Source organism: Rhinolophus sinicus, linkage group LG10 (assembly GCF_036562045.2).
Source record: "Rhinolophus sinicus isolate RSC01 linkage group LG10, ASM3656204v1, whole genome shotgun sequence".
Lineage (NCBI taxonomy): Eukaryota > Metazoa > Chordata > Mammalia > Chiroptera > Rhinolophidae > Rhinolophus > Rhinolophus sinicus.
In genome coordinates, this window is record NC_133759.1 from 12,868,468 (window position 1) to 12,881,912 (window position 13,445).

At 41.9% G+C, this 13,445-nt stretch overlaps 2 protein-coding genes and 1 pseudogene across 4 annotated transcripts in view; 1 reads left to right on the plus strand and 2 right to left on the minus strand.

Moving 5' to 3' along the window:
• The first annotated feature begins 1,258 nt into the window (after window positions 1-1,258).
• Window positions 1,259-13,445, plus strand: part of CX3CR1 (C-X3-C motif chemokine receptor 1) — a 68,993-nt gene continuing 56,806 nt past the window's right edge. The window contains exons 1-2 of one of the 3 annotated variants that reach the window (XR_012489614.1): window positions 1,259-1,886; window positions 4,714-5,619. The gene's annotated coding sequence lies outside the window, so the exon portion shown is untranslated. Of the gene's footprint in view, window positions 1,887-4,713; window positions 5,620-13,445 lie in introns of those variants that run through there. The other 2 variants (XR_012489613.1, XM_074312590.1) reach the window with 2 other exon arrangements.
• On the minus strand, window positions 3,413-10,145 carry CCR8 (C-C motif chemokine receptor 8). The gene is made up of 2 exons (XM_019727763.2): window positions 10,009-10,145; window positions 3,413-5,849 (listed from the first exon to the last, which is right to left on the minus strand). Exon 2 carries the CDS (start codon window positions 5,817-5,819, stop codon window positions 4,758-4,760), a length of 1,062 nt encoding a protein of 353 aa, XP_019583322.1. The 5' UTR covers window positions 5,820-5,849; window positions 10,009-10,145; the 3' UTR covers window positions 3,413-4,757.
• LOC109445397 (small ribosomal subunit protein eS6) lies at window positions 7,215-8,368 on the minus strand (annotated as a pseudogene).

A 13,445-nucleotide genomic window follows, 5' to 3' on the forward strand; every position in this document is an offset into this window, starting at 1 on the left:
GCTTCATTGAGCCTGCTAGTGATTTCTTCTAGTGCATTCTTTATTTCATTTATTCTATTCTTCACTTCTGACTAGTTCTTTTTTATGGTTTCTATGTCCTTTTTTATGCTTGCTATCTCTTTGCTGAAGTTCTCACTAAGTTCCTTGAGCATTCTTATAACCATTGTTTTGAATTCTGTACCCGGTAGGTTGCTTGCCTCCATTTTGTTTAGTTCTTTTTCTGGATTTTTCTCCTGTTCTTTCATTGGGGATGCATTTCTTTGCTTCCTCATTTTGGCTGCTTCTCTGTGTTTGTTTTTATGTATTAAGTAGATCTGCTATATCTCCCAGTCTTTGTCGGGTGGCCTTTTATAGTAAGTGTCCTGTGGGGCTCAGTGGCACAGTCTCCCTGGTCACCTGAGCCGGGTGCTCCAGGAGTGTCCCTTGTATGGGTTGTGTGTATTCTCCTGTTGTAGTTGACCCTTGATTGCTATTGGCACATCAGTGGGTGGAATTGACCCTTAGGCTAACTGACTGTGGGGTTTGACCTCATCCACAACTTATGAGCTGCTGTGTGGGAAGCTTACCCCACTGAGTAAGATTCATCCCCACAGGCTCTGGTGTCTGCTAGAGTGCTCTCTGTATGTCACTTTTGGGGCTAATTGGGCAGTGCTCTGCTGTGGTCTAAACCAACCTCCAAGTATGTTGGCTCTGAGACCTATTGGTGCAGGCCTGGGTCAGGCACTGACTTTTCGGGGGCTACCTGGTAGGAGCTACAAAGTGATCCTCAGTTGTTCACTGCCTGTGCTGGACCTGGAGGCCCGTGGGAGAGGCCATGCTGCAAACCAAGGACATCTGCCACCAGTACCATGCCAGGGGTGACTTCTCAAAAAGCCAGGACACCTGGAGACCTACTGCCACCTGCCAGCTACCTTAAGATTCAGCCATGATGAAACCTCCTGCCATTCACAAATTGGGTGAACAGGGTATCAGGGAGTCACTAGAGTGGGAAGAATTGTGGTCACCAGATTAATGTAAATTCTGGTTTGCTGCCAGTGCTGAGCCTGGAGTTACTCAGCAAAAGTCTCAGAGGTCAGTGGCCACCCACCTGGATCCTGCTGCTTTCTCTTCTGTCAAAGGAGAGCAGATGTCTGAGGTCCCTTCCATCGCTCTCAGACTGGGACTCTGTGGCCACCCTCACAACTGCCCAGTGTCTGCTAACCAATGAGGATACTCAGTAATAGACTGGCTGGCCTCCAGGCTGACCTGGGAGCTGGAGCTGGCCAGCCAGAGCTCGGAGAAGAGGTGCTGCGTGGCCTTGCCCCACCAGCCATCTGAGACCTCTCTGAAGCATGACATCCAGCTGAGATTTGCCAGTGAAACCTTACAAAGGCAAGCATTCCTCCTAGCCAGCGTGCGTTGGCCTGAGGCTCAGACTCCCTGATCAGAGCCTGTCTTTGTCCCCTGAGGACAGCAACACATCCACTCCCTCTCTCCTCGCCCAGGAAAGCACTGAGGAACAGAAGCAGAAGGGGCGTAGGCAATCCTCATTTAGTACATTATAAGCACTTTGATGTGGGAAGCTGCCAGACATAGTTTTGGTTGTGTTAATCGGGTTCCTAGAACAGCTGACTCAATCTCAGAATGTTTTGCAGGCCAGAGTCCCTGGGGTGACCAACAGTTACCAGGAACCAGAGTGGATAACCTCAGTCTCTGCATGTGAAAACAGGTGGCTCTGGGTACCTCACCCTAATTCTTAGCTCTGTCTTGTTACAGGGGCCAGTTCATTTATCCTTTCAACAAATATGAATTAAGCACATATTACGTGCCAGGACTGATCCAGGCTCTGGCGATACAGGAGCGAGTAGAACAGCGGAAGTCAGTGTCCTCATGGGGCTTACATCCTGGTAGGTAACAACAGGTCGTTGTGCTGTCTAGATCCCAGGCACTGTTCTAAGTGTATCTCTGTTTTCTCTCTTCTAATACTTATCTTAACACTCACCTTATAGACAGTCCAAATTCATATTTCACCAATTGTACCAAGCCCAGCCTTCCTAGTATTCCCTCCCTCAACCAGAATCCAGCTTAGGATCATATACTTTAGTTAGTTGTCATGTCTCTTTAGTCTCCTTTAATCCGCAGCAGTTTTTCAGCCTTTCCTTGACAGACATGTTGTTAACACATTGCACTTATACACCCAGACGTATTCAGGAAGGAGCTCCAATTCTTTCCATCCTCTCTGTAGGTGACTGTCGTTACTGCTGGTTAGTGAAAGGTAGGTGGCGTCAGAAGACAGCTTCATAACCCTGTATAACCCTCTCCCGTGAATCAGAGTTATGCATTTCACACATAAGGAAACCAAAGCACAGAATAGTTAAAGTAAGTTGCCCAAAGTTACACAGCTAGTACATGGCTATACACTGTGTATTTTTAGTACAGTAATAATTATCAACATTTTATGTGTCCAAAGAGGTTACGGGTTACAGACTGGACATCAGGCAGTTTGGTGGAGCAGGAAGGATAGATGGCATCATCACCCCCTTCATCATCCTTATCTTATAGACGACTTTCTTTTTTTTTTTTATTAAATTTATTGGGGTGACAATTGTTAGTAAAATTACATAGATTTCAGGTGTACAATTCTGTATTATATCATCTATAAATCCCATTGTGTGTTCATCACCCAGAGTCAGTTCTCCTTCCATCACCGTATATTCGATCCCCCTTACCCTCATCTCCCACCCCCCACCCACCACCCCCCTTACCCTCTGGTAACCACTAAACTATTATCTGTGTCTATGAGTTTCTGTTTCTCATTTGTTTGTCTTGTTCTTTTGTTGTTTTTGGTTTATATACCACATATCAGTGAAATCACATGGTTCTCTGCTTTTTCTGTCTGGCTTATTTCACTCAGCGTTACATTCTCAAGATCCATCCATGTTGTCACAAATGTTCCTATATCATCTTTTCTTACCACCGAATAGTATTCCATTGTGTATATATACCACAACTTCTTTATCCATTCATCTATCGAAGGACATTTTGGTTGTTTCCATGTATAGACGACTTGATGCTCAGAGAGGTCAGTGTAGGCCAGCTTGTAAGTGAAGGAGCAGGGCCCAGGATGGGACTTCTGAGGTGTCCTTTGCATGGGACAACTCATGATTCAAAGAAGTATTCACAATGGAAAAATAATGTAATGGAAAATTAATAAAAACTCTTTATGACAAATGTATAGGATACAGCCAAAGCAGTGCTTAGAGGGAATTTTATAGGCACAGCTGGAAGAATGAGTGGCAGGAGACCAAAATTGGTCCATTAGAATTTATTTGGCGTGTTTGAGCTGCGGGAGGTCAGCCTAGAGCAGAGGGAAAAGATTGTAACCTCCCCGAGCAAACGAGGGCGTGGAGTTTTATAGGAGGAGAAACTGAGGCTGTTCCTCCTTCAAAGCTTCAGGGGGTTTTCATTGACAAAGGGTTTCAGGGCGTGACCAAGCCCTCCAGCTCCACACCCTGGCCCCAGGATGCCATCAGACTACCCAGGCCCACTGATCATAGGCCCCGAGGAGATAAAGTAAGACAGGATCAAGACAAGATGGCTTTTAAGATAAGGTTTCTGCTCCTGGCCTAAATATGGCTCAACAAAAGGCATCTTTCAGAAATGAACAAAGGTTGACAATCAATAAGATTGATTCCATTTCAAGAAGCTAGAATAAAACAGCAAATTAAAGCCAAAGGAAACAGGTAAGATAAAGATAAGAGCAGAAATTAATGAGAAGACAAAAACAGAAAATCAAGAAAGCCAAAAGCTGGTTCTTTGAAGACATTAGTAAAATTGATAAACCCCATCAGGGGAAAAAAAAAAAGAGAAAAAACATAAATGACCAATATTAGCAATGAAAAGGGACATTACTTTATATCCTCCAGCATTGAAAAGACTATGAGAAGATATTAGGGAAAACTCCATAATAATATGTTTGACAACTTAGATGAAGTGAGAAAATTCCTTAAAAATCACAACTTCTAAAAGTGAGACGAGGAAAAATAGAAAATCTGAATAATGTCTATCTGCCAAAGAAACTGAATGTGTAATTTGAATTCTTCCCACAGAGAAACCCTGGATGGCTTTACTAATTAATTTCACCAAACACTTAAGGGAGAAATAACACCAAATTTTGTACACAAACTCTTTCAGGGAGTAGTGGAAAAAGGAGTACTTCCCAACACATTTTTTCACGTCAAACATGATCAGGACATTGTAAGAAGAGAAATTATAAGACAATATCTCTTATAAACACAGACACAAAAATACTAAGAGAATCCAGTTATTTATTAAAATGAACATGTTTCCCCCAGGAAAATACAGGTTGATTACCATAGAAAACCAATCAATGCAGGTCACCACATTAACAGAATAATGGAAGAAAGTTATATGCTCACCTCAATAGATAAGGAAAAAGTATTTGATAAAATTTAAGTTCATATATGACAAAGACACTTAGAAAATTAAAAAAAACAAAAACCAAAAAAAATCTTACAACCAACATTTTACTTAATAGCATAATACATAGACTATTTCCAGAAGAGTGTAACAAAGTCTTTGAAAGTTGAGATTCACTTGCAGTAGTAGGAATTCATTTAATCTGAAATGTATCTTGTGTCCGTAACCAAATTTCCAAGAATATCATTTCATGGCACCTCAGACTCCAATATAAATCATGTTTGTCTTTTGAAGGAAGAGTGGTGGTGAAAGCAGAAGCTCACCCTGAGACCCCCTCCTCACAAAATGTAGTCTGTGGTGGAGGAACGGAAGGAGTGCTGAAAGGACGATGATCTCTCCCAGCCTTCTCTGGGGACTTGTCTCCCTGCGTAGAGGGAGATGTGGTTGCCAATTTTCTGAAATATATCTGAGAGGTGTTTCTTGAACTTCTCACCCATGAAAGCATAGATAATAGGGTTCACACAGCAGTGAGTGAAGGAAATGGTTTCTGTGACATGGGTGGCATAAATCAACCTCTGGCTCATGACACATCCATCCAAGATGTGCATGTTGTGCAGAGAAGTGAGGAAGAGGACCACGTTGAATGGGACCCAGAAGAGTAAAGATGCGATGACCACAAGAATCACCAACTTGATGGCCTTGGTCTTGTTGTGGTTTTGGCAACCCTTCAGATGGTGCAGGATGCTAATGTAGCAGAACATGAGGATAGTGAACGGGATCAACAGGCCTAAGATATTCATTTCAAAGTGGATGAACAACTTCCACTTCAAAGTCTGATGGTTGTAAGACGAGTAACACTGTAGGATGCCATCTTCAGAGGCCACTTGGTAAAACACCAGCAGTGGGCCGGTGGCCGTGATGGCGGTCAGCCATACTGCCAGGCTCAGGGCTGTGCCCACTCTGGCTGTCCTCACTTTCATGGCATACACAGCGTGGACAATTGCCAGGTACCTGTCCATGCTCATGAGGGTGATAAAGAACATGCTGCTGAAGAAGCCAATGTAATAAAAGCCAGACACCACCTTGCACATTACAGCCCCAAACACCCACTGGTAGAGCTGATAGTGAGTCTGAAAGGGGATGGAGAAGACAAAAAGCAGGTCGGACAGGGCCAGGTTGAAGAGGAACACGTCTGTGATGCTCCTCAGCTTCTTGCACATGACAAGGACCAGGATCACCAGGCTGTTTCCCAGGAGACCGAAGACAAACAGGAGGCAGTAAAAGACGACGAGAAGCAACTTGCTCCCTTTCTGGATGAGTTCCCCATCACAGGGGCTTGAGATGATATCAGGATAGTAGTAGTCAGTTGCTGTCACGTTGGGCTCGAGTGTATAATCCATCAAGGCAGGAGGACCGGGTCACAGAGACACCTAAGAGACATTCATTCCTTAAAAATGTTTTTATTTAAAAATATGGACTGAATGTGTCCCTCCCCCCAATTGATATGTTGGAGTCCTAAAGCCCTGTTATGGATTAAATGTTGGTGCCCCACCCCTAAATTCAAAATGAATGATAGCTCAAGTCTCACCCTTACCTGATTTAGATGATACGTAGATGAGAGTTTTGACTGGGAATTGATGCTGAAATGGGTTAAGACTGTGGGGGACGTTGGGATGAAGTGAAGGTATTTTGTATGTGAAAAGGACATGGGTTTTGGGAGGCCAGAGGGCAGAATGTTATGGACTGAATAGTGTCCCCCCCAAATTCAGATATTGAAGCCCTAATTCCCAGTGTGACGATATTTGGAGAGAAGGCTTTAGGGACATAATTAAGGTTAAATGAGATCATAAGGGTGGGCCCCGATCTGATTGGATCTGTGTCCTTATAAGAAGAGGACAAGAGACTAGAGACCTCTCTCTCTCTCTTTGCATATGTGCAGAGAAAAGGTCATGTGAGGACAAAGTGAGAAAAGACACCAGGAACCCAATCTGTCGGCACCTTGATGATCTTGGACTTCTGGCTTCCAGAACTATGAAAAATTCTGTCATTTAAGCTACCCAGCCTGTGGTTTTTTGTCATGACAGCCTAAACAGATAAACTCAAAGGATATATAGGAACTCGCAGTTTCTACCCCTATTTTTTTTTTAAAGATTTTATTGGGGAAGGGAAACAGGACTTTATTGGGAAACAAACAGTGTGTACTTCCAGGCCTCTTCTCCAAGTCAAGTTGTTGTTTCCTCAATCTTAGTGTGGAGGGTGCCATTCAGCTTCAAGTTGTTGTCCTTTCAGTCTTAGTTGTGGAGGGCGCAGCTCAGCTCCAGGTCCAGTTGCCGTTGCTAGTTGCAGGGGGTGCAGCCCACCATCCCTTCCGGGAGTCGAACCAGCAACCTTGTGTTTGAGAGGATGCGATCCAACCAACTGAGCCATGTGGGAGCTCAGCGGCAGCTCAGCTCAAGGTGCCGTGTTCAATCTTAGGTGCAGGGGGCGCTGCCCACCATCCCTTGCGGGACTCAAGGAGTCGAACTGGCAACCTTGTGGTTGAGAGCCCACTGGCCCTGGTGGGACTCGAACCAACAGCCTTTGGAGTTAGGAGCGTGGAGCTCCAACTGCCTGAGCCACCGGGCCAGACCCTACCCAAATTTTCTGTAAACCTAAAACTTCTCTAAAAAATAAAGTCTATTAACACTTTTTTTAATTAAAATTTATTGGGGTGATAGTAACACTTTTTAAAAATTGAAAACTGCCCTAGCTGAATAAATAACACAGGGGGTTGGGTGGGATAAGAAAAGCCAAATTTTAAAAACAAAATTTAAATACCTATAGTTCCACAACCCACATATTAGCAACTGCTAACATATTATTTATATTTACTTTTGGTTCTTTTTTCTTAATTTCCCCTCCTCCCCCCCCCCTTCGTTCCTTCCTCCCTTCCTTCCGAATGCAATCGACATGAAGCTAAGGTTCCCTTTACACTGCACAGCTTATCCCCACAGCCCAATTTCATATGTATCATTTTAAACAATTTCTCCCCCGTACTTTTACATACTAATATGTATCCATAAACTATATGATATTGTTGTGTTCACTTTTAACTCACATAAGTGGTCTAACATCACATCTTTCACATTCTTTCCTTTCTTTTTTTTTTGAGATTTGATATCTGACCTTATGTATTTTTTTACTCTTAGAAAATCTCATTTTTGGCTGGACTCAGATGTCGAGGTAGAAGCTCCCAGAGAAGACAGCCTTCATATCTTGGCAATCTGTTCCTAGTATTTTTCTTTGGCCTCCTTCATCCTCTTGGCCAAAAATTTAGCATATTCTACAGCTTCTTTCTTATTTTTCTTAGTATACTGTTTCTTAAGAGCAATATGCCGATGTTTGTGTTACAGGACGCGTGGAGTAACAGACGCTGAATCTTGGATGCTTTGGTCCTAGGTTTCTGACCTTTGTTTAGGGGCTTTCTCACAACATATTGGCAGACATCATCTTCTTTAGAGAGATTGAAAAGTTTGCAGACTCTGCTAGCTGTTTTGGGACGCGGCACAGTAGTATGAGTGAGACCAGGAATATCTTTCTCCCTGTTTTCACAATGACCAAATTGAGAACACTCAGATTGGCATCCACAACGCAACCCCAAACAGATTTGCACTTTCTTTCTCCAGTCTTCCTTGGTCTATAGCAGGAATTCTCCTTACTCAGGAGCAGGCGAACACAGCCGTGGGTCAAGATACCCTGCTTCATGGGGCAACCTTGTTTGTCATTCCCACTACTGATTCGAACCACATAACACATTTTTCACCCAGAGCGTCAGCAGCAACTTCTGTGGCCACACGCTTCTCATAAAACGTACGAAGTTGGCGTTCATCGTCCACTTCCATGAGTTTCTGGCGGCCAGTGGCTGGGAAAGAGACATTCAGCTTCATCCTGAAGTAGCTGATCGCCTCCAAGGTGCCACGAAAAAGAGGACATCTCTCAGTTTCTATCTTGCTTTTCTTCCCCCAGCATGTGGTTTTAGAAATACAGCCATGCAATACTAACAAGTTTAGCTCATTCTTTTAGCTGCATTCATATGCACCATAAACAACTAATTTAAAAGTGCAGTAGAAAAAATGATCCCAGTTATACTAGCCACAAATACTGCTAGGCTTATTAAGAACAAACCTGATAAAAGCTGCAATTCAGTTATGTAAAGTGTTATAAAACTTCGTTAAAGGACGTTAAAGAAGACATGATTAATGGGAAATATGTACTACATTTATGGAAAGGAAGACGCGACATTTAAAACGTGATAATTCTCAAATTGCTATATACACTCAAGGCAATTTCAATCTAGACATTATTTTTCAAAGCCTTTGATTGCTGAACGTTCAGGCATCCCTAGCCACGACGCCACCTTTCTATAATTTGAAATGCCAAGCAACCTAGCCATTTTTAAGAATACTAATTTCATTTAAGTATTTACCCCGCATAGATTTTTTAAAAGTTTCTGAAGTATGGAGGTGGGTCTTTTTAAAATTTTTTGTGGCTAGCATCTCTCAAAAACAATAGTCTCTCCCCCTACATTTTCCTTCCTACTCGTCTTGTATAGTTTTGTTGTTGTTTTTCCAAATCAATTGTTGGTTCACCTTCCTTTCATTCTGCTCTCCTAACACCCTGGAATAAGAGTAGGTCCTCAAACCTGCTTTTTCCCATGTACCTTCCTAGTGACACCCAATCCACATTCCTCCAAACTCTTCTGTCAGTACCATCTATGGGGAGTATTACCAATACCTACCATTTACTACAGTGGGCCAGGAATCTTACATGCATTGCAACATTTATCTCTCCTGAATCCCTGTGAAGCAGGGATATTCATATATCCTTTCCATTTCTGGAGTTACGATTTTATCTGAACCTCAGAGCGCTCTGGCCAGTGCCTGAAGTTACACAATGAGTGGAGGGATAAAGACAGGACTCCAAACCACATGTGTCTACCCCAAACCCTTTTTCTTTGCTGCATTTCTCCATGTTGTGGGTAGAGTAAAAAGCTCCAGTCTTATGGAGTCTAGGCCACCTGACTTCCAGTTCTAGATTACTTTATAGCCAAGTAAACTTGGGCTTGTTTTTTCAAACTGAGCGTCAGGTTCCTCATCGATTAAAAGGGGCTAATAAAGCTTTTCAGGGTTTGGTGAGAATTGAGTGAAATTATTTAAGTTAGCATCTAGTCAGGGATAAATGTTTGATTGCCAGCTTTCTTCCTGGAGAACAAAACCCACATGGCCTTCTGCTGTCCGATAGAAGCATTGTACTCAGCTCAAGGACAATCCCCCAATAACTAGTATCTTTTCTTATCTACCTTCCCACTATTGGAGGAGCTTTGACTCCTTCCTAGCACCCTGAAGACAACACTGGCATGGCTTGCTTCCCTCGACCAGAGCTGCGGGCAGCCCCTAAGACATGCAGGAATGTGCACTCTGGCGACGTGCAAAGAATGTTTTATGCCAGATCTTTGAAATATTGACCTTCTCCTTCCCTCTTTCCCAAGGCCATAAAAGTGTCCCTGCCTACTTAGATCCTTCTTCCCCCAGGATGCTTATTAGTACATACCTTTTTAGAGCCTTTGTTTCAGTTGTTACTTCTATCTTCTCAGAGTCTTAAATCTCAAGGTATCAGAACAGCTCCTCTGAAGATACCGATCTGGTGGTTGGATAAAATAGCATACTGGGTACCTGTCTGTGGTAAAATAGGGTTGGGTCTGTTGCTTTTTTTCTTTCTTTCTTTTTTTTTTTACAAAGACCATAATACTTAGATGTTTATGTTTTATATCCCTCACACAATGACAGGCCCCCTCCTCCCATCCACTACCTCTCTGACATCACACACAGCCATTACATTTCCACTGTCTCTATTCCTAATGCTGTACTCCGCTTCTTGTAAGTACATACACACACACACACACACACACACACACACACACACACACACATATACATACATATACATACAAACTTGTAGTTGACATTGATTATTGTTCAGCTTCAGCTTCAGGTGTACAGTGCAGTGATCAGGCATCTACATCATCCCTGAGGTGATCTCCCTAATGAGACCAAGTGTCCATCGGATACCCTACAAAATCTTTACAACATTATTGATTACATTCCCCAAATTAATTTTCAGAACCCCGTGGCCATCTTGTGGTTACTGACTGTTTCCTAATCCCCTCACCTTCCCCCTTATCCCCACCCCCCCTCCCATCTAGCAACCCTCAGTTTTTCCTCTATGTCTCCAAAACTGTTTCAGATTAGTTCATTCACTTATTCTTTTCTTTAGATTCCACATATAAGTGAGATCATATGGTATTTGTCTTTCTCTGTCTGACTTGTTTCACTTAACACAATGTTTTCTAGGTCCATCCATGTTGTTGCAAATGGTAAGATTTCTTTCTTCTTTATGGTCACGTAATACTCCATTGTATAAATGTACCACAGTTTCTTAATACAGTCATCTACCGATGGGCATTTTGGTTGTTTCCATGTCTTGGCTATTGTGTATAGTGCTGCATAAAGTTTTTTGAATTAGAGTTTGGGATTTCTCCGGATAGATACCTAGGAGTGGAATTGCTGGATCATAAGGCAGTTCCGTTTTCAGATTTTTGAGATACCTCCATAATGCTTTCCATAGTGGTTGCACCAATCTGCCATCCCACCAACAGTGCACAACGGTTCCCTTTTCTCCACATCCGCACCAATACTTGTTGTTTGTTGATTTATTGATGATAGCCATCTTGACTGGGGTGAGGTGGTATCTCATTGTGGTTTTTATTTGCATTTCTCTAATGATTAGTGAGTTTGAGCATTTTTTCATATGTCTGTTTGCCATCTGTATGTCCTTTTTAGAAAAATGTCTCTTCATGTCCTCTGCCCATTTTTCAATTGGGTTGTTTGTTTTTTTTGGAGTTGAGTTGAGTGAGTTTTTTAATAAATTTGTGATATTAACCCCTTATCAGATATATCATTGGCAAATATCTTTTCCTATTCAGTAGGATCCCTTTTTGTTTCATTGATGGTTTCCTTTGCTGTGAAAAAACTTTTTAGTTTGATGTAATCCCACATGTTTATTTTTTTTCTTACTTCCCTTGCACGAAGAGATATATCAGTAAAAATCTTACTCCAGGGCCAGCCCGGTGGCTCAGGCGGTTAGAGCTCCATGCTCCTAACTCCGAAGGCTGCCAGTTCGATTCCCACATGGGCCAGTGGGCTCTCAACCACAAGGTTGCCAGTTCAATTCCTCGAGTCCCACAAGGGATGGTGGGCAGCACCCCCTGCAACTAAAATTGAACATGGCACCTTGAGCTGAGCTGCCGCTGAGCTCCCGGATGACTCAGTTGGTTGGAGCGCATCCTCTCAACCACAAGGTTGCCGGTTCGACTCCCGCAAGGGATGGTGGTTTGCACCCCCTGCAACTAGCAATGGCAACTGGACCTGGAGCTGAGCTGCACCCTCCACAACTAAGACTGAAAGAACAACTTGAAGCTGAATGGCACCCTTTACAACTAAGATTGAAAGGACAACAACTTGACTTAGAAAAAAGTCCTGGACATACACACTGTTCCCCAATAAAGTCCTGTTCCCTGTCCCCAATAAAAATCTTAAAAAAAAAAAAAAAAAAAAAATCTTACTCCGGGTAATATATGTGAAGTTTCTTCCTATATTTTCTTCTAGGAATTTTATGGTTTCAGATCTTACATTTAAGTCTTTAAGCCACTTTGAATTTATTTTTGTATATGGTGTAAGGAGGTGGTCCAGCTTCATTTTTTTGCATGTGTCTGTCCAGGTTTCCCAGCACCGTTTATTGAATAGACTGTCTTTACTCCAGCGTACATTCTTGCTTCCATTGTCGTAGATTAAATGGCCATATAGGCATGGATTTATTTCTGGACTCTCTATTCTGTTCCATTGAGCTATGTGTCTGTTTTTATGTCTGTTTTGATTACTGTAGCCTTGTAGTATAATTTGATGTCAGGTATTGTTATACCTCCCACTTTGTTCTTATTTCTCAAGATTACTGAGGCTATCCGGGGTCTTTTATGGTCCCATATAAATTTTAGGATTATATGTTCTATTTCTGTGAAAAACGTCGTTGGTAGTTTGATAGGAATTGCGTTGAATATGTATATTGCCTTAGGCAATATGGACATTTTAACAATATTAATTCTTCCTATCCATGAACATGGTATGTGTTTCCATCTATTTGTATCTTCTTTCATTTCTTTCTTCAGTGTCTTATAATTTTCTGAGTACAGATCTTTTACTTCTTTGGTTAAATTTATTCCCAGGTATTTTATAGTCTTTGAAGCAATTGTAAATGGGATTTTTTTTTAATTTCTCCTTCTGATGTTTTATTATTGGTATATACAAATGCAACTGATTTCTGAATATTAATTTTGTATCCTGCTACTTTACTAAATTTATCTATCAGCTCTAATAGTTTCTTGGTGGAGTCTTTAGGGTTCTCTATATATAGTATCATGTTGTGTGCATATAATGACAATTTTACTTCCTCCTTACTGATTTGGATGCCTTTTATTTCTTGTCTGATTTCTGTGGCTAGAACTTCCAGCACTACATTGAATAGAAGTGGAGAAAGTGGACAATCTTGCCTTGTTCCTAATCTTAAGGGGAATGGTTTTAGCCTTTCCCCATTGAGTATGATGTTAGCTGTGGGTTTATCATATATGGCCTTTATTATGTTGAGATGTGATCCCTCTATTCCCACTTTCTTAAGGGTTTTTATCATAAATGGCTGCTGGATTTTATCAAATGCTTTTTCTGCATCTATTGATATGATCATGTGATTTTTATTTTTCATTTTGTTAATGTGGTGTGTTACATTAATTGATTTGCGGATGTTGAACCACCCTTGCATACCAGGGATGAATCCCACTTGATCATGGTGTATGATCTTTTTAATGTATTGCTGAATTCTGTTTGCTAATATTTTGTTGAGGATTTTTGCATCTATGTTCATTAGAGATATCGGCCTGT

Coding starts and splice junctions, on each gene's coding strand:
- CCR8 (XM_019727763.2), bottom strand. CDS start 5,819: ATGGATTATACACTCGAGCCCAACGTGACAGCAACTGACTACTACTAT.